Source organism: Erithacus rubecula (assembly GCF_903797595.1).
Source record: "Erithacus rubecula genome assembly, chromosome: 26".
NCBI classification, from domain to species: Eukaryota; Metazoa; Chordata; class Aves; order Passeriformes; family Muscicapidae; genus Erithacus; species Erithacus rubecula.
This window is the reverse complement of record NC_136678.1, coordinates 2,216,893-2,239,711: the sequence shown is the minus strand read 5'-3', so window position 1 is coordinate 2,239,711 and position 22,819 is coordinate 2,216,893. Positions and strand designations below refer to the sequence as shown.

At 56.1% G+C, this 22,819-nt stretch overlaps 1 protein-coding gene across 1 annotated transcript; it reads right to left on the bottom strand.

Annotated features, from left to right (window-relative positions):
• Nucleotides 1-305: 305 nt before the first annotated feature.
• RAB44 (RAB44, member RAS oncogene family) lies at nt 306-20,927 on the bottom strand (the record flags this gene model as incomplete). Its single annotated transcript, XM_079327020.1, is given in 20 exon segments — nt 306-1,436; nt 1,849-1,925; nt 2,731-2,832; nt 4,076-4,190; nt 4,523-4,604; nt 5,457-5,996; nt 11,997-13,033; nt 13,516-13,610; nt 13,916-13,964; nt 14,326-14,501; nt 15,491-15,541; nt 15,544-15,576; nt 15,578-15,589; nt 15,679-15,769; nt 16,533-16,676; nt 16,926-17,097; nt 17,718-17,832; nt 17,911-18,189; nt 18,832-18,966; nt 20,754-20,927. Coding segments are annotated over 20 exon segments (3,567 nt in total). The 3' UTR covers nt 306-1,348.
• Nucleotides 20,928-22,819: the final 1,892 nt, after the last annotated feature.

Sequence of the window (22,819 nt, the reverse complement as noted above, 5' to 3'; positions counted from 1 at the left end):
ATCACTAAAAATATAAAAGAAATACAGAAAGAGGGATGGACAGGGAATGGGAGAATTAAATATATTGCATTAAGAAAATGAAGTGTTTTAATGATGGGGCAGAAGGAAAATTTCTTGAGATGGAGGGAGACAGAGGATGGAGAATTGGGGTACAGAGGCATTGGAGTGATAAATTGGAGTGTAGAGGAGAAATAAATCATCCTTAAAAGACTCAGAAATTCCAGAGTCACTGCAAAGTTGGACCCTGGCTGGCAAAAATGATATATTAAAAAGATATATAATTATAAATGAAAATATATAGTGCTGCTAGAAGCCCAACTCCTATTGTCATTTTATTTTTCTAAAGCACAAACTGGCTGCTTTTATGCTTTGGAATTATGTACATATTAACAATAATAGCAACAAAAAGCAAACCCAACTAGGCAGAATTATTTCCCTAAAATCAGTCTTTAAATGCATGTGTTGAACTGCTGGGATTCACATAAAGCATGTAAAATACTGAAATATAGCTCTTGTATTCTTACTTATTTAGTCTGTATGTCTCTTTTTCTACAAAAAATCGAGCTGTGAAAAGATAACAAAAACACCCTTGAAATTGTGACGTGTTTATTTAGATTTTTCAAGCTGGATTTAAAGCCAATTCAGTACTTCACAAAGAACAGAAGGGCAGGATGCAGCAGCTTGTTCTTCTCTGCCCAGCCTGAGATCTGCTGCAATGAAAAAAAAACCTCTTGCAAGCATTTATCTTCTTCTTATCCTGGACGTGCTCTTGGAGCTTTTGAATTTATTTTGAGCAAAATATTCAGTAGTTTTTGTCAAGCCCCATCACTGCTTTCTGGCAAGATAAGCCAGGGAAGGGGAAAATTAGCTTTACCTTGTCTTATTGGAGAGATTTAAGTGCATTTAGAATATATTGAATATCTCATTCTTCCTGATCAAACCCAAAGCAGAAATCCCCACAGCCCAGAGCACCAACAGCATCAAACTCCCTTATTCTGTACACTTGGATGACTTCAGGTTTTCATTTCATCTATCCCAAGGTTTGAAATTACTCCCTGCTGCTTCCAGTACCTTTGCAGCATCTCAAACCCAGCTGGGTTCCTTTTCTGCCTCTTTTCTTGGCCTGTTTTTAAGTCTCCAAAAGAAAGTGGTGAAGTTCCCTGGGAAGTATTTTGGAGGGTTGGTGTGCTCTGGGGGAATGGCAGGGGGTCCCCCACAGCAGCTTTTGCTCTCAGCATCCAAGGGAGATCAGGCAAGGAAGACACAGGAAAAGAGATGTCCAAGGACCATTTTTATGCTTTTCTGGCTGTTGGTGCAGTTTCAGGTCAGTGTGTGGAGTATCTGTCCATCACCAGCAGCAGCTCTTTTTCTTCTGGGGTGCCTTTGGTACCTCTTCTACCTTATTTTTCAATTCATCTTCTCGACTTTTGAGCAGCCTGGGAGAAAAGGAAGCACATTAGCTGAGTGTTTCCCCCATATTTTGTATTGCTGTGACAAGCCTTGGTACAAGAGGCTCAGCACAGCTGAAAGGAGTCAGGATCCTTCCAGCTCTGTGTGATCTGAGAGCTCTGGGTGCTGCTAAAAATGCCAGCCTAAATCAAATCACAGACAGAACTTGTTTCAGCCAAGCCAGGGAGAAATCAGCAGCATCCCCAAGAGGGTTTTATTCACCTCCTTGCAATGCTGGTTCTTCAGCAGACAAGTTAGGGCAGTGCTAAGTGCTGCCCTCAGTTTTCCCTGACATTTGGGCATGGACTGACAGTGGCATCCCAGCATTTGGAGTTCAAAAAGCAGAGAGGGAGCCCATTAAATTGAGGACAGCTGGGAAAATTCAGGCTCATGGCTCACCTGATGAAGCTGACCATGGACTCGAAGACGTTGTGGCCCGAGGCAGCACTGCACTCATAAAACATGAGCTGATGCTCCTGCAAAACAGACCCCAAACAGAAATGTCATGTTCTTGCACAGCTTCATGTGGGAATATATAGCCATGGGACAGTCCCAGTCAAGGGGAAACAGGAGGGAATCGAGGAAACAAATAACTCAGTAACTTATTTACTGGAACATGAGGGTGAAATCCAGATTTTCTGGCTGCTACGACACCAGTTTTTAATACCAAGGAAAAGGCTGACTGTGCAGGAGAATTTGTGATGCCTTCTGGTTATGGGAGTGAACACAGAGAGAGGGATAACTAGAACTTTTTGGTTCCCTACCAGTTTGGGAAAATCAACATCTATCCCTCATCTCCATTTGTAAAACTGGTCTATGGTTTCTGGCCCAAATCCCATAAGTTTTAAAATTTAGTCAGTAAAGATGAAATTCTTCTTATTCCTCTCGCTTAATTTTTATTAGCCATGTATGTTTGAAGAGATTAATCAAACTTCGATCATTTCAGTATCTTTAAACCAAGATAGTGTTCAGTGGATTTATTTTTTTTTTTATGATGCTGGGAAGATGCTCAACACTTTACAGAAAGGATAAGCAGAGCTGAAAATGTTTTAATTTACAAATCCACTTCCATAAACCAATTGATTGGGATGGTGCTGTGGCAAAATCAAAGTGGCAAAAGGAAAGCAAGGCAGGGAGGGTGGGTTCAGAGATCATTTTGTCAACCACAGTGATGAATGAGAGATAAATTAATGGTTTTTCCTTTTCTCCAGCTTTTCAGGTTGGTGGTATCCATCCTTAGCTGTCCCTGCCTTGCTTGGATCTCTGTGCTTCACCACCTACCCTGGCCAGGCATTCCCCCTCCTTGGTAGGGACCTGTCTCAGGGCAGCACAGTCACTCTTGTTCCCAAGAAGCAGAACAGCAACTCCATCCTCTGCTGCTTCCTGAGGGAGGAAGAAGGGAAGATCAGGACAGCTTCAAAATCTTCCTTGAATCCCAGCTGGCCTATACATATCCTGACTCACACCCATGGATTTGGGCTAATAACAAAACTTCAAATTCTTATAGAAGTTCAACAGCATTTAATATTTTTTTTTTCCCTTGATCATCTGCTCATGTCTATTAACAGAAGAGAGCACTGGATGAGTTACACTTGTAATGAATTCACTTTGTGCTCAACTGCAGCAGTTGGAGGTTGCTCAGGCAATATCCTGTTTTGTTTCAGCATTTTTAAACACTGGCTTTGTGTCAACTGGAAATCTCTGAAAATAATTTTTTTATAAGCCTTGACAAACCTCCCATTCCCCAAGACTCAAAGGACTATTCTTGATGTAAAAGCAGCATTTTCCATTCCTTTGCACTAGTTATTAATTGCTTAAGAGTTGATCATTACCCTGCTGGTGCTATCAACAAATTACTCTGGGAAACACTGCCAACGTGTGAAAATCTGCATCTAACTTAAATTAAAAAAAAAAAAAAAATTATAAAGGAAGCAGTGCAGAATCCTTTTCCAAAGAGTTTGGCTGTTGGAGTCAGTGAGTTAGGGGTCTCTCTGAATTCTTCAGAGAAAAATCAGAGTGCAGGGATTGAATAAGTCTTAGAGTGGGTTCTGATGCTTTTAGTAAGTAAAAGGTCTGGATGTCACAGTAGTAGAGAGTGTTCTAGTGAAGGTTGCAAATATACTGATATCTTTAGTAGAGGCTCTAAGCCCACAGTTGTAGACAGGACATAATAGAGTTATAGTAAGAATATTGCTTATATTTCTTAGATAGAACAAGACAGATTCTATGTGTAGTGTTATACATAACCTGGTGTGCTAAGAAATGAGAATTCTAATAGGTTAAAGAGAGGTGGTCTGAGTTTGCATCTTAGCTTGTTGGGAAAATCCTATATAAGAGTTTGCATTGGGAGAGTTGTTGCTTTTAGCTGTTGGCTTTTGCCAGGGCTTCCAACCATTCACTTATTGCTTATTGCTGCTGCTTTGCCATTGCCTGTCTGAGCACTGTTGAGACCGATGTGCTTTGTAATAAATAACCTTTTAAACTATTAACTGCTTTACTTATTTAGAGAATTACCCGACAAGTAAGAGCCTAAGAGCTCAGGACTTTGGTGCCTTAGAGCGCCTGGGGGTCAGAAAGAACCCCCAAATGTGACAGCAAATGCCGCGAGCCCCCGGAGCTGCCGCACCTGGACGCAGCCGAGCCAGTAGCGCACGTCGCAGAAGGAGTGCCCCGAGGTGATGTCGTACATCAGCACCACCCCGTCCGCCTTCCGGAAAAACTGCCGGGTCATGCTGCGGTACCTGCGGGCATTGGGGATGGTCACCAGCACTGCCCGGGCCGTTCTGCCCAGGAGTGATCGGAAATCCTGCTGGAAAAGGTGGGAGTGCAGGGCTACAAAGCAGGCAGCCCCCAGGTTTGGCTCTTGTCCTAATGGCAGGGGCGCGGGGACAGCCTTAATGCCAGTTTTATCTTAATTACTTCCTTTATTGGGCTTTTATCAGATCACACACTGTACAGAGTCCCTCCTTGAGCAACCTCACCTTTGCTTAGCAAAACCAAGAATACTCATTGCCCCTAAACTACAGGGAAAAATCCACCCCAGGTTGTGTCCTTAAGGGGCAGTGCAGCTCACCTCTCCTGACCAGCTGAGTCCCACAGGCGGAGAGCAAAGCGCTTGTTATCCACAACGAGGTGTTTGATCTGATAATCCAGTCCTGGAAGACACAAAGGAGGATGTTTTGATACCGTAGAGCTCTGTCCTGTGACAGAAGGTGGATGGAGAAGCAACATGGTGCAGGGTGGTCTGAGGCTGCAGCTCCAGGGGCTGCCTGGAAAGGCTGATCTGGAACAGAGACTAGATAGAGCAAAAGGAATAAAATAGGTGCTTATTGAAAGGATTCACCTTGGGCAGTGCAAGAGCCTGGCTGGGGCTACACCCAAATCAAATCCAAGATGGATCCTGGTCACAAGTCTTTACACTTTTATAAGCTCTGGTTCATTGGGGTCAATTATTCAACCACAGCCCCAAGCTGTGAAGACTCAGACCCCTTTTCCTCGTTGTCATTTCTGTTGTCATGTCAGTTGTCTTTGACTCTCCAGCTGGGAAGGAATTGTTTTGTCCAACTACCCTATGAAGAGAACTCACTAACACCTAACATGAAGTTTCAGAGTTACACACTTTGTGGAAAACACAAAAGCTAAAACCCAAGGCCATCACAGGGGTTGGTCCCAAGTGAACCTCTGGCTTTTAGATGTTTAATCACTGGATTTGGGGAAGGTCACTCATCTTGTGATGAATAAAACCAGGTTGGTGAAGAAAGGAGACAGGAGCTGAAAGGCAGAGCAGAGAGGAAAGCACTGGTGCCCCAGGGAGGAGCAGCATTTCCAACCCACGAGCATCCAGGCGTGGGGACCTGGGTTCTGCTTGGCCCCTGGGCACTGGCGGTTCAACACGCTCGGCAGGAGCTGTAACAACACGTGGTGAGCTCCAGCAGCTTGTGGGGAGCAGGAAAGGGAATTGCAGCTGATCCAAGTGAGTGCCTGGAGAGGGGCTGGAGCAGACGTACCCACAGTGGCAGCGAGCTGGGGGTTGAAGGTGTCGGCGTGCAGTCGGTACAGGAATGATGTCTTGCCCACGTGGGAGTCCCCAACGAACAGCACGTTGTAGAGGTGCTCTGGGTCCAGGGCAGCTTTAGGACAGCTCCTTGTGGCAGCTCCTGACCCTCCTGCAGTCACAGCCCCTGGCTCTCCTGGGCTGGGCTCGCCTTCCTGGCTCATTTTCTGACCAAACTCTTGCATCTTCTCTCGCTGACCAGCACTGGTGTCTTTGCTCTGTTCTCCCAAGAGCTGCCTGTGCCCCAGTGAGTTGTCCCTGGGGACCATCCCCAGCTGGTCACTCCCAGCACCTTCTGGCTGCACTGTGGGCAGTGCTGATGCTGGCACCTCTTGCTTTGGGTGCTCAGCAGGTGCAGCAGCCGTGTGCTCTGCTTCCATGGTGGCTGCTGTCTCCCCCTCTGGCTGTTGGGCCATGGTGTGAAGCCTCCCCTCATGTCCCTGTGCTGAAACCTGCTCCTGAAGCTCCCCTTGGGCACACAGCCGCCACACATCTGGAATGAGAACATCCTCCTGCATCAGCGTTTCCAGCTTTTGGGGGCTGGTTTGGAATGGCACCTCTGAGACCAGGGAGGCCAATTCAGCATCATCGTGGCTCTGGTTTAGTCCTAGACCCTGAGTTTTTACTCCATCCCTCACCCCTGCCTCCAGCCTCTCCCCCTCTGCCACCTCCAGCCTGAGAGCTCCATCCAGAGACTTGCCCTCTGCAGGAGCCCTCTCTCCTTGCAGTAATTCCAGAATCTGCCCCTCAGGACCAATGCATGCTCCGAGTTTTGCTTCCAGACCACAGCCCTCTGCAGCAGTGACAGGCTCAGGACACAAAGCAGCCTCAGTTGGAGGCACATCTGCAGCAGCAGCTCCTTCCCATGGGTTTGCAGTGGGAGATGGACCCAGAACTGCCTCCAAGCCTAGACTCAGGCTCTGCTCCTCTTCCCACATCCCAGCTGCACCCAGAGGTGTCAGATCTGCCTCTGTGCTCCCTCCTGAGCCTGATTTGGGCTTCTGCTGATCAGTGAACAGCTGCACAGCAGCATCAGTGCTCTGGGCCTCCAGTGTGTCCAGGCTTTCAGCCTCCTCCTGTGGCTGCACTCCTGCACCAGCCCCCTCTCCCTGTCGGTCTCGTGCTCCTTCTGGACCAAGCACAGACTCCTGTGGCAGCCTGTTCTCACCCAGTCCTAGTGCCCCATCCTCCTCAGGCTGAACAGCACCTCCTCCCTCTCCTCCCCATGGAGACCCTGGGCTGAGACCCCCACTCAGCTGCAGATCTGCCTGGGCATCCTCTGCCTCCCCTTCCACCAGCTCTGCTTTAATAACCTGATCCAGGGGCTGCTCATCTGAATCCAGTCTCTCTCCCTGCTCTGTCCCTGAGGATCCAGCCTCACCCATGTGCTGCAGATCTGTCTCTGTGCTTTCTCCTGAGGCTGATTTGAGCTCATTCCCCTCTGCATTCTGCTGCACATTGGCACCACTGCTCTGCTCCTCAGTAGTGGCCAGACTTTCATCCTCCTCCTGTGCTTGCACGTCTTCACCAGGCCCCTCTCCCTGCCTGACCCCTGATCCCAGCAGATGAGGCACTGGCTGATGTGGCAGCCCATGCTCACCCTGTCCTTGTGCCCCATCCTCCTCCTCCTCAACCTCAACATTTATTCCAATTTCTCCTCCCCGTGGGACTCCAGAGCTGAGGCCTTCTGACAGCTGCATGTCCTCCTGGGCATCCTCTGCCTCCCTTTCTACTAACTCTGCTTTATCCTCCTGATCCAGGGGCTGCTCATCTGAACCCACACACCCTCCCTGCTCTGTGCCCAGGGATCCAGCCTCACCCATGTGCTGCAGATCTGCCTCTGTGCTCCCTCCTGGGGCCAGGCTGAGCTCATTCCCCTCTGCAATCAGCTGTACATTGGCACCACTGCTCTGATCTGCCATTGTGTCCAGGATTACAACCTCCTCCACTGGCTGCATATCTGCATCTGTCCCCCTTCTCTGTCTGATGGTCACTCCAGACAGGTGAGGCTCCAGCTCCTGCACCAGCCCATGCCCACCCTGTCCCTGTCCCCAATCCCCAGCCCCTTCCCTGGACTGCACAGCTGCACAGTGTCCCCCTCCCTGGGCTGTTCCAGGGCTGGCAGTCACACACAGCTGAGTGTCTGTCCAGGAATCCTCTGCCTCCATTTCCACTAACTCTGCTTTATTCTCCTCACCCAGAGGAAACACATCTGGAGCCACATTCCCTCCCTGCCCTGTCCCCATGGAGCCAGTCGGGCTTAAGGGCTGCAGATCTGCCTCTGTGCTTTCTCCTGAGGCTGATTTGAGCTCATTCCCCTCTGCATTCAGCTGCACATTGGCACCACTGCTCTGCTCCTCAGTAGTGGCCAGGCTTTCATCCTCCTCCTGTGCTTGCATGTCTTTACCAGCTCCCTCTCCCTGCCCAGCTCCTGATCCCAGCAGATGAGGCACTGGCTGATGTGGCAGCCCATGCTCACCCTGTCCTTGTGCCCCATCCTCCTCCTCCTCCAGCTGAACAGCTCTCCCACCCTCCCATCCCCATGGAGCTCCTGGGCTGGGACCCTCATGGAATATCATATCTTCATGGGTATCCAATGCCTCCCCTTCCACCAGCTCTGCTTTGTCCTCCTGACCCAGGGGCTGCTCATCTGAACCCACACACCCTCCCTGCTCTGTGCCCAGGGACCCAGCCTCACCCATGTGCTGCAGATCTGCCTCTGTGCTCCCTCCTGGGGCCAGGCTGAGCTCATTCCCCTCTGCAATCAGCTGTACATTGGCACCACTGCTCTGATCTGCCATTGTGTCCAGACATTCATCCTCCTCCTGGGCTTGCATGTCTTCACCAGGCCCCTCTCCCTGCCCAGCTCCTGATCCCTGCAGATCAAGCACAGGCTGGTGAGGCAGCCCATGTTCACCCTGTCCTTGTGCCCCATCCTCCTCAACCTCAACATTTATTCCAATTTCTCCTCCCCGTGGGACTCCAGAGCTGAGGCCTTCTGACAGCTGCATGTCCTCCTGGGCATCCTCTGCCTCCCCTTCCACTAACTCTGCTTTATCCTCCTGATTTAGGGGCTGCTCATCTGAACCCACACACCCTCCCTGCTCTGTGCCCAGGGACCCAGCCTCACCCATGTGCTGCAGATCTGCCTCTGTGCTCCCTCCTGGGGTCAGGCTGAGCTCATTCCCCTCTGCAACCAGCTGTACATTGGCACCACTGCTCTGATCTGCCATTGTGTCCAGGATTACAACCTCCTCCACTGGCTGCACATCTACATCTGTCCCCCTTCTCTGTCTGATGGCCACTCCAGACAGGTGAGGCTCCAGCTCCTGCACCAGCCCATGCCCACCCTGTCCCTGTCCCCAATCCCCAGCCCCTTCCCTGGACTGCACAGCTGCACAGTGTCCCCCTCCCTGGGCTGTTCCAGGGCTGGCAGTCACACACAGCTGAGTGTCTGTCCAGGAATCCTCTGCCTCCATTTCCACTAACTCTGCTTTATTCTCCTCACCCAGAGGAAACACATCTGGAGCCACATTCCCTCCCTGCCCTGTCCCCATGGAGCCAGTCGGGCTTAAGGGCTGCAGATCTGCCTCTGTGCTTTCTCCTGAGGCTGATTTGAGCTCATTCCCCTCTGCATTCAGCTGCACATTGGCACCACTGCTCTGCTCCTCAGTAGTGGCCAGGCTTTCATCCTCCTCCTGTGCTTGCATGTCTTTACCAGCCCCCTCTCCCTGCCCAGCTCCTGATCCCTGCAGATGAGGCACTGGCTGATGTGGCAGCCCATGCTCACCCTGTCCTTGTGCCCCATCCTCCTCCTCCTCCAGCTGAACAGCTCTCCCACCCTCCCATCCCCATGGAGCTCCTGGGCTGGGACCCTCATGGAATATCATATCTTCATGGGCATCCAATGCCTCCCCTTCCACCAGCTCTGCTTTGTCCTCCTGATCCAGGGGCTGCTCATCTGAACCCACACACCCTCCCTGCTCTGTGCCCAGGGACCCAGCCTCACCCATGTGCTGCAGATCTGCCTCTGTGCTCCCTGCTGGGGCCAGGCTGAGCTCATTCCCCTCTGCAATCAGCTGCACACTGGCACCACTGCTCTCATCTGCCATTGTGTGCAGACTTTCAGCCTCTTCCCCTGCTTGCAGTCCTGCACCAGCCTTCTCTCCCTGATCCAGGGTCACTCCACTGGGATGAGGCACTGGCTGATGGGGCAGCCAATACTCACCCTGTCCTTGTGCCCCATCCTCTTCCTCATCCCCCTCAATCTCAACAGCCCTTCCACCCTCCCCTTCCCAAGGGTTTTCTTGGCTGAACCCCCCACTCAGCTGCAGATCTGCCTGGGCATCCTCTGCCTCCCCTTCCACTAACTCTGCTTTAATAACCTGATCCAGGGGCTGCTCATCTGAACCCACACACCCTCCCTGCTCTGTGCCCAGGGATCCAGCCTCACCCATGTGCTGCAGATCTGCCTCTGTGCTCCCTCCTGGGGTCAGGCTGAGCTCATTCCCCTCTGCAATCAGCTGCACACTGGCACCACTGCTCTCATCTGCCATTGTGTCCAGACATTCATCCTCCTCCTGTGCTTGCATGTCTTCACCAGGCCCCTCTCCCTGCCCAGCTCCTGATCCCTGCAGATCAAGCACAGGCTGGTGAGGCAGCCCATGTTCACCCTGTCCTTGTGCCCCATCCTCCTCCTCCTCAACCTCAACATTTATTCCAATTTCTCCTCCCCCTGGGACTCTAGAGCTGAGGCCTTCTGACAGCTGCATGTCCTCCTGGGCATCCTCTGCCTCCCTTTCTACTAACTCTGCTTTATCCTCCTGATCCAGGGGCTGCTCATCTGAACCCACACACCCTCCCTGCTCTGTGCCCAGGGATCCAGCCTCACCCATGTGCTGCAGATCTGCCTCTGTGCTCCCTCCTGGGGCCAGGCTGAGCTCATTCCCCTCTGCAATCAGCTGTACATTGGCACCACTGCTCTGATCTGCCATTGTGTCCAGGATTACAACCTCCTCCACTGGCTGCACATCTACATCTGTCCCCCTTCTCTGTCTGATGGTCACTCCAGACAGGTGAGGCTCCAGCTCCTGCACCAGCCCATGCCCACCCTGTCCCTGTCCCCAATCCCCAGCCCCTTCCCTGGACTGCACAGCTGCACAGTGTCCCCCTCCCTGGGCTGTTCCAGGGCTGGCAGTCACACACAGCTGAGTGTCTGTCCAGGAATCCTCTGCCTCCATTTCCACTAACTCTGCTTTATTCTCCTCACCCAGAGGAAACACATCTGGAGCCACATTCCCTCCCTGCCCTGTCCCCATGGAGCCAGTCGGGCTTAAGGGCTGCAGATCTGTCTCTGTGCTTTCTCCTGAGGCTGATTTGAGCTCATTCCCCTCTGCATTCAGCTGCACATTGGCACCACTGCTCTGCTCCTCAGTAGTGGCCAGGCTTTCATCCTCCTCCTGTGCTTGCATGTCTTCACCAGCCCCCTCTCCCTGCCCAGCTCCTGATCCCTGCAGATGAGGCACTGGCTGATGTGGCAGCCCATGCTCACCCTGTCCTTGTGCCCCATCCTCCTCCTCCTCCAGCTGAACAGCTCTCCCACCATCCCATCCCCATGGAGCTCCTGGGCTGGGACCCTCATGGAATATCATATCTTCATGGGCATCCAATGCCTCCCCTTCCACCAGCTCTGCTTTGTCCTCCTGATCCAGGGGCTGCTCATCTGAACCCACACACCCTCCCTGCTCTGTGCCCAGGGATCCAGCCTCATCCATGTGCTGCAGATCTGCCTCTGTGCTCCCTCCTGGGGCCAGGCTGAGCTCATTCCCCTCTGCAATCAGCTGCACACTGGCACCACTGCTCTGATCTGCCATTGTGTGCAGACTTTCAGCCTCTTCCCCTGCTTGCAGTCCTGCACCAGCCTCCTCTCCCTGATCCAGGGTCACTCCACTGGGATGAGGCACTGGCTGATGGGGCAGCCAATACTCACCCTGTCCTTGTGCCCCATCCTCTTCCTCATCCCCCTCAATCTCAACAGCTCTTCCACCCTCCCCTACCTGTGGTGTTTCTGGGCTGGGACCCCCACTGCCCTGCAGATCTGCCTCCCCCAGTTCCAGTGCCTTAGAGTTAACTGGGAGCAGCCCACACAATCCTGGGCTGCCCACAGGTGTTTCTGCTGGGGCAGGACCCTCACTGTGCACTGCAGCCACCCCCATTTCTCCTCCCAGCCCTGCCTCTGGTTTATCCTTCTCCAGCTGCCCACCTGGATCCACCCCCCCTCCCTGTTGTGTCCCTGGGGATCCAGTCTCATTCCAGACCTGCACATCTGCCTCCACCTCTGCCAGCAGCTCCCCATGGGTGCTGCTCTGGGTCTCCATCAGCTCCACATCAGTTCCCACTCCTCCCTGGCCGTAGGTGGGTGGCACAGCCACTGCCAGTGTCCCCAGAGTGCCCTCACTCCCTCTCCACTCTGCATCTCCCCTGGCACACTCACCCTGCAGCTGCTGCTCTGCCTCCCTGGCCTCTGCTTCCTCCACCTCCTCTTCCTCACCCCGGGCTCTGCTGCTGGGCAGCACCTCCAGCACTTTGCAGTCCGTGGTCTCTCCCCGGGGCTGTGCCTTCCTCCTGGCACACTCTTCATCCAGCACTCCTGGAGCCACTGTCACCTCAGGGACACCATCCCCACGGGCTGCTGCCACTGGTTGCCCAGCCCAGGGTGGTGGCTCTGGGCCCAGGTGCTGTCCCTGGGTTTGCAGTTTCCCAGGGAGCCCCGATGCTGGCTCAGCCTGTTCCTGCCCACTCTCACCTGCTGTCCTGCCTGCTGGCTGCTCCACTGCTCCACCTTCCTGCCCAGCCTCAGGTGGCCCCAAATTTTCTCTCTGGCTTATCTCCACTTCCTCAGCTTCTCCCAGGAGCTGTGGTTTTGTCTGAGCTGTTTTTTCCTGCAGCCCTGCTCCCTCCTCCTCCATCAGCACCCGCTCTCCTCTCTCCGTGCTCTCTCCCAGATGCTCAGCCACATTTAGCACCATCTCCTCCACACCAGCACCCTTTCCTTGCAGGAATATCATGCTGTGTGCCTCCTCTGGGCTCTGTCCCTGCTCTGCCCCTGGCTCCTGAGGTGAGCAGTGCCCGGCTCCTGTGGACGCACCAGCCTGTGTCACATCCAGAGCACCAAGCTCAGCTGTGGCTGCTCCCTCCTGCAGGTCTCCTTCCAGCAGCTCATGATGGACTTGGCCAGGGAGGGTCTCCTGCAGGATCCCAGGGGTTGTTTCATGAGCTGTGGCTGCCTGTGGCCCGGTTTGGGGCTCAGCATTGTCCCAGGGAGTGTCTGCCAGGGCAGGGGGTGCACCCAGTGCCTCTGCCTTCAGATGTTTGCTCAGAGCTGCTATTGCATCATTCATCTCTCTTAGCAAAGAGCTTTGGTCAGAGACACCTTCCTCTTTCAGAGGTTCTGAGAAGGGGTCTTCTTCTGCAGAGCTTGCTTTCCGTGGGGCTCCTGAAAGGTTTATTTCTGTTTGCATTTCCCAAACCCTGGAAAGGGCAGAAAATGGAGGTAATGAACCAGCTCCCAGGTCAGGCTCCAGCTCCCTTCCATCCCCACTCAGTCCCAAAGGGTCTCTGATCTACACCCTCACCCCATCCCACTCCAAACCTGGTTTTGTTTCCCCTCTGAACTCCACTTGGAGTTCACACAGGCAGCAGTGGGGGCAGGGGAAAGGGGGATGCCCACACAGGCAGCCAGACCAGGGGCTGCATCCTGGCCTCTTCCCAGCACCCATATTGACATTATCAGACAGGGAAAGACAACTCTCAACCAGGTACAGCAAGTTCCTGAGCCAGGGGAGTGACGAGCTGGGGTAAGAGCTGTGAGCTCCAGGGTGAGAGGTGAGTGGGTGGGAGAGGAAAGCTAAAAGAACAAAATATCAGTGTTTGGTTGGGGAGGGTGGAGGGGGGGCCTGGGGCTCGGCCCCAGCTGGCAGACCCAGGGGCACAGGGACAGCAGCAGCCCTTACACTTGGTGGGGGCTCTTGGCTTTGCTCTCTCTGCTCTGTGACCCCAGCCTGATCCGCATCTCGGAGCGGAACTGCTCGCTCTTCCCAGGACTCAGCTGCAGGAAACAGGGTGGGAAGAGGAGAGAGAAAAACACTTGGTGAGGGAGAATATCCACCTGAAATGATGTGGGATTCTCTGGCAGGTATCCAGCTGGCAGAGTAGCCACCCAAAATCCTGAGGGTACCAGGAGTAAGGTGCTGCCAGTCCCTCCCTTCCCAAACACCCACACCAGCCCCGTTTGAGGGAGCCTGCAGGGGAGGCAGTGCTGCAGGAACACCCTGTGCTCTTGAGCTCCTCAGCAGTCCCAAACAGAGCAGCACAAGGTCCCCTGTCCTGTCCCCACACACCCAGCTGCAGTACCTGTGGGGACATTGGCACCTCGATGGGTAGCTCTGCCACCACTCTGTCCCTGCAAACAGAGCACAAGGGTCAAAATGGGAGCTCCATTTTCCTCACCACATCCATAAAGTGATAGTATCAGTGATAGAGCAGATCAGCAAAACCCACAATCCTTGCATCAGTCCTGTTGAGCCCATCTGGGTGAAGGGCACCCCTATTTCCCTGGCACTGCCCTCCAGGGACACATTCAGTGCCTGGTGCTGATTGTCCTGCTTGTTCCTCTGATGCTTTGCACACCAAACCATGACTAACCTGCACCATGGGTAGCACTGGAGCACTGTGATGGTTGAGGCCCATCCAGCTCATTGCCCATCCAGGAGGAAATTATGGGTGTGGGGACACGAGTGACACACAGACACTCAGCCACTCACCCAGGCTCCCAAACCACAGTAGCCCTCATGGTCCTCAGGTGGCCCTGGGTGTGCTGCAGCTGCTGGTGCAGGTGCTGCAGCTGCTGCTCCAGGGCCTGGTTGCTCTCCTCCAGCTGCTGGTTTTCCCTGCTGGTCACTTGCTGGGAGCTGTGGAGGCTGTGGCAGCGCTTCTCCAGCTGTGGGATGGCAACCAGGACACTCACAGCCCAACCAGGGCACTCACAGCCCAACCAAGACACTCACAGTCCAACCAAGACACTCACAGTCCAACCAAGACACTCACAGCCCAACCAGGACACTCACAGCCCAACCAGGGCACTCACACCCAACCAAGACACTCACAGCCCAACCACGACACTCACAGCCCAAGCAGGGCACTCACAGCTCAACCAAGACACTCACAGCCCAACCAGGGCACTCACAGCCCAAGCAGGGCACTCACACCCAACCAGGGCACTCACAGCTCAACCAGGGCACTCACAGCTCAACCAGGGCACTCACAGCCCAAGCAGGGCACTCACAGCCCTACCAGGACACTCACAGCCCAACCAGGGCACTCACAGCCCAACCAGGGCACTCACAGCCCATCCAGGACACTCACAGCCCTACCAGGACACTCACAGCCCAACAAGGACACTCACAGCTCAACCAGGGCACTCACAGCTCAACCAGGGCACTCACAGCCCATCCAGGACACTCACAGCCCAACCAGGGCACTCACACCCAACCAGAGCACTCACAGCCCATCCAGGACACTCACAGCCCAACCAGGGCACTCACAGCCCATCCAGGACACTCACAGCCCAACCAGGGCACTCACACCCAACCAGAGCACTCACAGCCCATCCAGGACACTCACAGCCCAACCAGGGCACTCACAGCCCAACCAGGGCACTCACAACCCTCCAAAATCCCCACCACAATAATTCACAACCATCTCCTCTAGACCCAGGGCTGAGCTACACCCTCCTCCCATGAGGATGGTGAGTGGGAAACTCAGCCTGTGTCCTCTGGGATGGAGAGTGCAGGGATGGGGTGACAAACGTGGTGTACAGGGTCCTGTGTGACAGAGCCTGCAGGTGAGGACACCTGGAATCAGCTGTGGGTTCTTACAGCACAGCCCAGAGACCCCTGGCACACCAAGGGGGGTTTGGGTCCAGCCCACCTCCATCTGCACCGTGAGCAAGCGCTGCACCTCCCTCTCGCTGGCCTCCAAGCCACCCGCTGCAGCTCCTGGCCGTGCTGCTGGCTCCATGGCCGTGCTCTGGGGGCACAGGGACACGGGCACCCACTCATCCATGGGCTCTGGGGTGCTGGGACCCCCGGCACGGCCAGCGAGGGGACAGCACCCACCTGGTGCTGCAGCCGCAGCTGCTCCTGCTGGATCTGCTGCTCCAGGACCTCGCAGAGCTGCTGCACGTCCTTGTCGTGCTCAGCCACATGCCTGTGGTGACAGCGGGGCCGGGAGGGGTGTGAGACCCCACTACAGGGTGTGAGACCCCACTACAGGGGGTGTGAGACCCTCTACAGGGGGAGTGAGACCCTCTACAGGGGAGTGAGACCCCTACAGGGCGTGTAAGACCCGCTACAGGGGGTGAGACCCCACTACAGGGTGTGAGACCCCACTACAGGGGGTGAGACCCCGCTACAGGAGTTGTGAGACCCCGCTACAGGGTGTGAGACCCCACTACAGGGGGAGTGAGACCCAATACAGGGGTGTTGAGACCCGCTATAGGGGTGTGAGACCTGCTACAGGGGGTGAGACCCCACTACAGGGGGTGAGAGACCCCACTACAGGGGGTGTGAGACCCCACTACAGGGGGTGTGAGACCCTCTACAGGGTGTGAGACCCCACTACAGGGGGTGTGAGACCCGCTACAGGGGGTGTGAGACCCGCTATAGGGGGTGAGACCCTACTACAGGTGTGAGACCCCATTACAGGTGTGAGAGCCGCTACAGGGGTGCAGGAGCCCGGGACCCCTCGGGCTGCCGCTGGCTCTGCCCGCACACCCAGCACGGATGTGTCCGGCAGCCCGAGCCCGGCCCTTTTGCCATCCCATCCGTGACTGTAGAGGGAGCCCGACCCCAAACATTGGCAAATCCTCTGCTCCGGCCACTGTGGATGTGCTGAAAGCCCCCGGGTTTCTGTTCAGGGCTGGGATGGCCCTCCAGGGTCCCATCCCTGTCCCTCTCCTGGGGTCACTCACCTGTTCAGAGCCTGCTCCAAAGCCTCCTTCTCTATCCTGGCGTCTTGGATGCGGTGCCTCATCTTGGCCAGGAATTCCTCCAGGTTGTCCAGCAGCTGGGGCTCGTCCTGCCTGAGCTTCACCCACAGCTGCCAGATCTCCTGCCTGCAGGGAGAGCGGTGTTTTGGGGTGAGCATCCCCCCAGAACCCCCAAAGCCAGGCCAGCTGAGCCATTTCCCTCACACTTTTTGAGGTGTGTGAGGACAGGTGAGCGCTGTGGTCACTGTGACCCTGCTCCTATGCTCAGGCCAAAGGCATTTCGGGGCTCCCTGCCCCTGTGCTGCCCCCCTGCCCCAAGCCTTTCCCCCTCTATCCATCCTGCAGACACCCATGGGTGCCCAGCAGGGCACTTACTCTTCCAGGGGGTTTTCTGTGCCCAGCTGCTCCATAAAGGCAGCGAAGTGTCTGCGCTCCTCGCTGTCCCCTCCCTCCGGGGCCGGGGCAGGGAGGAGCAGCCGGACCCTCCGTGACGCCGTCTTCCGCCGCCGGTGCTCCCTGGCCGCATTTTGGGAGCCCAGGAACTGCCCTGCTGGCAGATATCCCAACTCCTCAGTGCCCAGGCAGCATCCCCAAACTGTGCTACCCCAAACTGCAGCATCCCCAAACTGCTGCTACCCCAAACTGTGCTACTCCAAACTGCAGCACCCCCAAACTGCAGCATCCTCAAACTGTGCTACTCCAAACTGCAACATCCCCAAACTGCAGCATCCCCAAACTGCAACATCCCCAAACTGCAGCACCCCAAACTGCAGCACCCCCAAACTGCTGCTATCCCAAACTGCAGCATCCCCAAACTGCAGCACCCCAAACTGCAGCATCCCCAAACTGCAGCATCCCCAAACTGCAGCATCCCCAAACTGCAGCACCCCCAAACTGCAGCCAGACCCTCTGTGACGCCGTCTTCTGCCGCCGGTGCTCCCTGGCAGGTTTTTGGGTGCCCAGGAACTGCCCTCCTGGCAGATATTCCAACTCCTCAGTGCCCAGGCAGGCCAAGAGCAAAGCCCAAAGCCCAACACTTCAGCGAAGCGTTCAGCACAAGAGGAGCCCGCAGCAGGTGGGCTGGAGCAGGTCATGGGGGTGATTCATTCGCTCCCCCGGGGCAGGAGAGCCCCGGGCCGTGCCCAGGGTCAGCCTGGCTGCACTTACGGAGCCCGGCCGTGAACTCCTCTGTGCCCAAGCTCCCGCTGCCAGCAGCATCCAGCCCGTCGAACACCAGCTCCAACTCCTCCCTGCTGCACGGCAAACCTTCCTCCTGCAACCTCTAAAACCGAAGAGAATCAGGGTAGAGCCCAGCCAGTGACCCCGCAGTGCTGGAGCCAGGAGACGCCCCCATCCTCACCTGCAGCTCCGAGCGGGTGACAGCTCCCGCCTGCTCCGTGTCCCTGGCGCCCAGGAGCTGCTGCACCCTCGGCAGCGTTTCAGACGCCCCGGGTGGCTCCTCAGCAGGGCTGGGCTCTGGCCCCGGGCCCTCCCTGCAGCCCTGCTGCAGCTGCTTGCGCCGGCTGGAGCCCAGGCGCCGGCCCTTGGTGGCCGCACGGCGCTCGGACATGGCCGGGGACACTGCGGGGACACTGCGGGGACACTGCGGGCTGAGCCTCCTGGGCACCTTCAATCCGCCCTGGGGACACAGCACAGAGGGACCGAGCTGGAGGGATCTGGCTGCTGTCAAGGGCTCAAACGGCAGCTGCTGAGGAGGGTTTGGCAACAGGAAGAGAAAGCCCTTATCTGTGATTGCATGGGGCAGAGAGAGCCTGGGTCTGCAGGGGCAGCAGCTGCTCCTGCTGGCCACCCAGGGCTCCTGCTGGCCACCCATGGGCTCCTGCTGGACACCCAGGGCTCCTGCTGGCCACCCACGGGCTCCTGCTGACCATCCCAGCAGCTCCCAGCCCAGCCACTCCACGGGCTCCTGCTGGCCACCCACGGCTCCTGCTGGCCACCCACGGGCTCCTGCTGGCCACCCACGGGCTCCTGCTGGACACCCACGGGCTTCTGCTGACCATCCCAGCAGCTCCCAGCCCAGCCACTCCACGGGCTCCTGCTGGCCACCCACGGCTCCTGCTGGCCACTCCACGGGCTCCTGCTGGCCACCCACGGCTCCTGCTGGCCACTCCACGGGCTCCTGCTGGACACCTAGGGCTCCTGCTGGCTATCCATGGGCTCCTGCTGGCCACCCACGGGCTCCTGCTGGCCACCCACGGCTCCTGCTGGCCACCCCAGGGGCTCCTGCTGGCCACCCCAGGGGCTCCTGCTGATCACCCACGGACTCCTGCTGACCATCCACGGGCTCCTGCTGGCCACCCACGGGCTCCTGCTGGCCACCCACGGGCTCCTGCTGATCACCCACGGACTCCTGCTGATCACCCACGGACTCCTGCTGGCCACCCAGGGGCTCCTGCTGGCCACCCCAGGGGCTCCCAGCCCAGCCACCCCTGTGGTTCCTGCTGGCCACCCAGGGGCTCCTGCTGGCCACCCAGGGCTCCTGCTGGCCACACAGGAGCTCCCAGCCCAGCCATCCCATGGGCTCCTTCTGGCCACCCCACGGGCTCCTGCTGGCCACCCCAGGGGCTCCCAGCCCAGCTCTCACCCACTGCCCAGCTCCTCCTGCCTCCAGCCATCCCAAACCTTCCCCGGCTGTGGAGGATGCACAGGGCACCAGCAAGGGCCACCCGGGAGGTGCCACAGCCAGGAGGTGACACCAGCAAAGCACCAGCCAGGGTGATGCTGGAGGCAGAGCAAGAAGTGCTGCTTCCACCTGCCTTCTCAGAGCTCAGCAGCAGCTTTTCAAATTCCTCCCCCAGTTTTCACAGCTGTGAGTCACCTCCGGGCAGGGGCCACGAGCCCTGGCGGGTTTCCATCACGCTGCTGCTCAGCCAGGCTGGTGGGGCTGAGCTGGGGACCCCCAGGGCCCTGTCCCCAACCTGGGTGGGTGGCTGTGTCACCAACAGCCACCATGCCATCCCCAGGAGGGGCTGTTCTTTGTGTGGCACAGCTGAAGCTCCGGGGGAAGGAAACCACAGCGTGGGGAGCGGTGACGCAGACCGGGGGCTGTGCTGGATCTGCCTGAGCCCAGCTCTCCCCCGCAGCCTGGAGACATCCCAGCTCCCCCAGCCCTCTGCCCCCTTCCTTTTACCATGACAAACAGATCCTGCTGAATCCCAGTGCACATCAGAAAAGGGAGCAGGGCTCAAAAACAGCCCCAATCCCTTAAAGCAAGAGGGTCTTGTGGAGCTGCTGGAGTCCCACAGGACCAGAAACACCTTTGTGGTGGTCCCAGCCTCTAAGAGAGCAGAAGTGAGAGCTCTGGAGGACAGGGAGGTAGTTTAAGGCATGGAGAAACTCCTGGTTACCTGTCCCAGCTCCAGGGCAGGCCAGCTGAGCCCACAGCATGATGGAGGCACTGAACAAGCAGGAGGATGGGATGGGATGGGATGGGATGGGATGGGATGGGATGGGATGGGATGGGATGGATGGGGATGGGAGGGGATGGGATGGGATGGGATGGGATGGGATGGGATGGGATGGGAATTGTGCCCCCCCAGCCAAACAGGGCCCCCCATGGCATCACCAGCTCTCACTGTTCTGCCTCCCTGCACAGCTCCCTGTGCTGCTCCCAGCCCTCAGAAAGGAGCCCCCAGCCACAATCCCTCACAGGCAGCAAGAAAAACCCCCTTGGATCCCCAACAGCAATAAACCCCTTATTTCCCTCACTTTTCCCTTTCCCCAGGTGGTGCCTGAGCCATGCCCAGAGCAGCAGCACTTACCCTGCCCAGGTGCCAGGAGGGATGCTCAGTGTGGGGCACACGAGGGGCTGCAGGCTCAGAGGGGAGCTGCTCCCACCCCGAGGGCTCCCGTGCTCCACTCTCTTCTTCTCAAGGCACTTTCCGTTCTGGTGACACAACTGCTGCTGCTCACACATTTCCTGTTTGCTGTGCTGTGAGTGGGGTGTGGGAAGGACCCATCCAGAGTTTGGGGTAATAGCCCAGATCCCCAGGGGTTCTGCAAAGTGCCATGGGCAAGAGCAGCACAGTCCATCCTCTCCTGGTTTGCAGTGGGCTGGGGGGTGTTGGGATGGGGGGGGAAAATAGCAGAAAAACCAGAAAATTTATTTTAGGACTTTAAATAACCCCAAATACAGGATTATCTACAACCCCTGGATTATAACATCCTGAAAGACAGAGCAACCTGACAATCCTCCTGTGGAGGCTCTTTGGCACCAGAATTTGGAGATGTTCCCCCTGTGCTGTTCTCTGATGTATTGTTAAGGCTTACCTGAATTATAAACTTGGCTTTAAACCCAGCACCAAACCCACTGGCTGCCCATGGGCTGCAGGGGGATATCAGATGGACCACAGGCATTTTCCTGCTCTTTAAATGCAAAATGTGAAGAGAACTCAGGCAGGAGGAAGCACTGTTATCTCCAGGGCATAACCAGCAAACATCCCTGGCTCACTGCAGATCTGGGCCCAGGCTCCCAGCAGAGCTGTGGGGTGGAAGCTGATGCCCCAAATCTCTCTGCCCATCTAAACTGGTGCAATCCCTCACTGGGAACCAGTCCCATCTGCTCATTTGCTGTTTACACTCACAAAGCTGCAGCCAGCCAGGTCCATCTGCTCCTTTAGGGCATTTCTGGGCCACCCGAAAGCTCAGCTGGTTCTTCTCCAAACTCAGGGCAAAGCTGGTGCTGCTATACCAAACTGCAGCACCCCCAAACTGCAGCACCCCCAAAACCGCAGCATCCTCAAACTGCAGCACCCCCAAACTGCAGCATCCCCAAACTGCAACACCCCAACTGCAGCAACCCCAAACTGCAGCAACCCCAAACTGCTGCTACCCCAAAACTGCAGCACCCCAAACTGCAGCAACCCCAAACTGCAGCACCCCAAACTGCAGCAACCCCAAACTGCAGCATCCCCAAACTGCAGCATCCCCAAACTGCAACAACCCCAAACTGCAGCAACCCCAAACTGCAGCACCCCAAACTGCTGCTACCCCAAACTGCAACAACCCCAAACTGCAGCACCCCAAACTGCAGCACCCCAAACTGCTGCTACCCCAAACTGCAGCACCCCAAACTGCAGCAACCCCAAAACTGCAGCACCCCAAACTGCAGCATCCCCAAACTGCAGCACCCCAAACTGCAGCACCCCAAACTGCTGCTACCCCAAACTGCTGCTACCCCAAACTGCAGCATCCCCAAACTGCAGCAACCCCAAACTGCAGCATCCCCAAACTGCTGCTACCCCAAACTACAGCACCCCAAAACTGCAGCACCCCCAAACTGCAGCATCCCCTTGTTCAGGCTGGGGGCTCTCCCCTCACCCTGCAACCCTCTGCAATGTTTGTCACTGCATGGAGAAGTTTGGATTTTGGCTTTGCTTTCCTCAAGGATTTGAGGAGAAAATTTTCCCTTTTGAAGGGAAAACCCTAAATACCCCTGGGAGAGCTTGATTTGTGCTCTCTGCCCAGGAAGGTTCTGGTATCATGAACAGGGACCAGCAGTGATAACAAGAGGGCACAGCCCAGGAGGAGGAGCACGATCCAGGAGGGAAAGTATGATCCAACCCCAATGAGATGCTGGAAGTGTCATTTAAAGGGGGTTGAATGTGGACAAGGGAATGGAAACACCTGGAAACCCCATGGGGGTTTGACCCTCAGCATCCCTGCTCTCTGCTGAGGCCAGGCTGGGGAGGGAGCAGCAAAACACAGCCTGGGCTGAAACTGGGAGGTTTCCATCCTTCCCCAGCTGGGAGCCCAGCACTGGTTTGTGTCCCAAGGGTGGGGGGACACAGTCCTGGAGGTGTCCCAGGGACTCAGCTCAAGCCCTGCTGCCCAACTCCCTCTCCCCAGAGCCACAGAGACAAGGGGCTTTCATTTCTCACTTCTATTTCTCATTTCTTTCACTGCTGCTGCTCCTGGCAGATGGGAGGTGAGAGCAGGGGGAGCTCCTGGCAGCAGCCAGGGGGGTTTGCAAGGACTGACGTAAGGGGAGAGATTACAGGGGCTAAATCTGTAGGGTTTGACTCAGCAGCAGCTCCAAGGCTGAGTGTGTGTCAAGAGCCACAGGCCTGCAGAGATGTCACCCCACACTCCAGGGACAGGCAGATGCTCTAGGGATCCTCAGCTGAACAGGGACATGAGGTTGTTCACTGCCCTCTGCATCCTCCACAGATCAGGTCATGAAAAACCCAAGTCCAAGCCTTGCTCAGTCCTCCAAAGAAGCAGCCAGTGCTAGAGACATCCCTGACTCC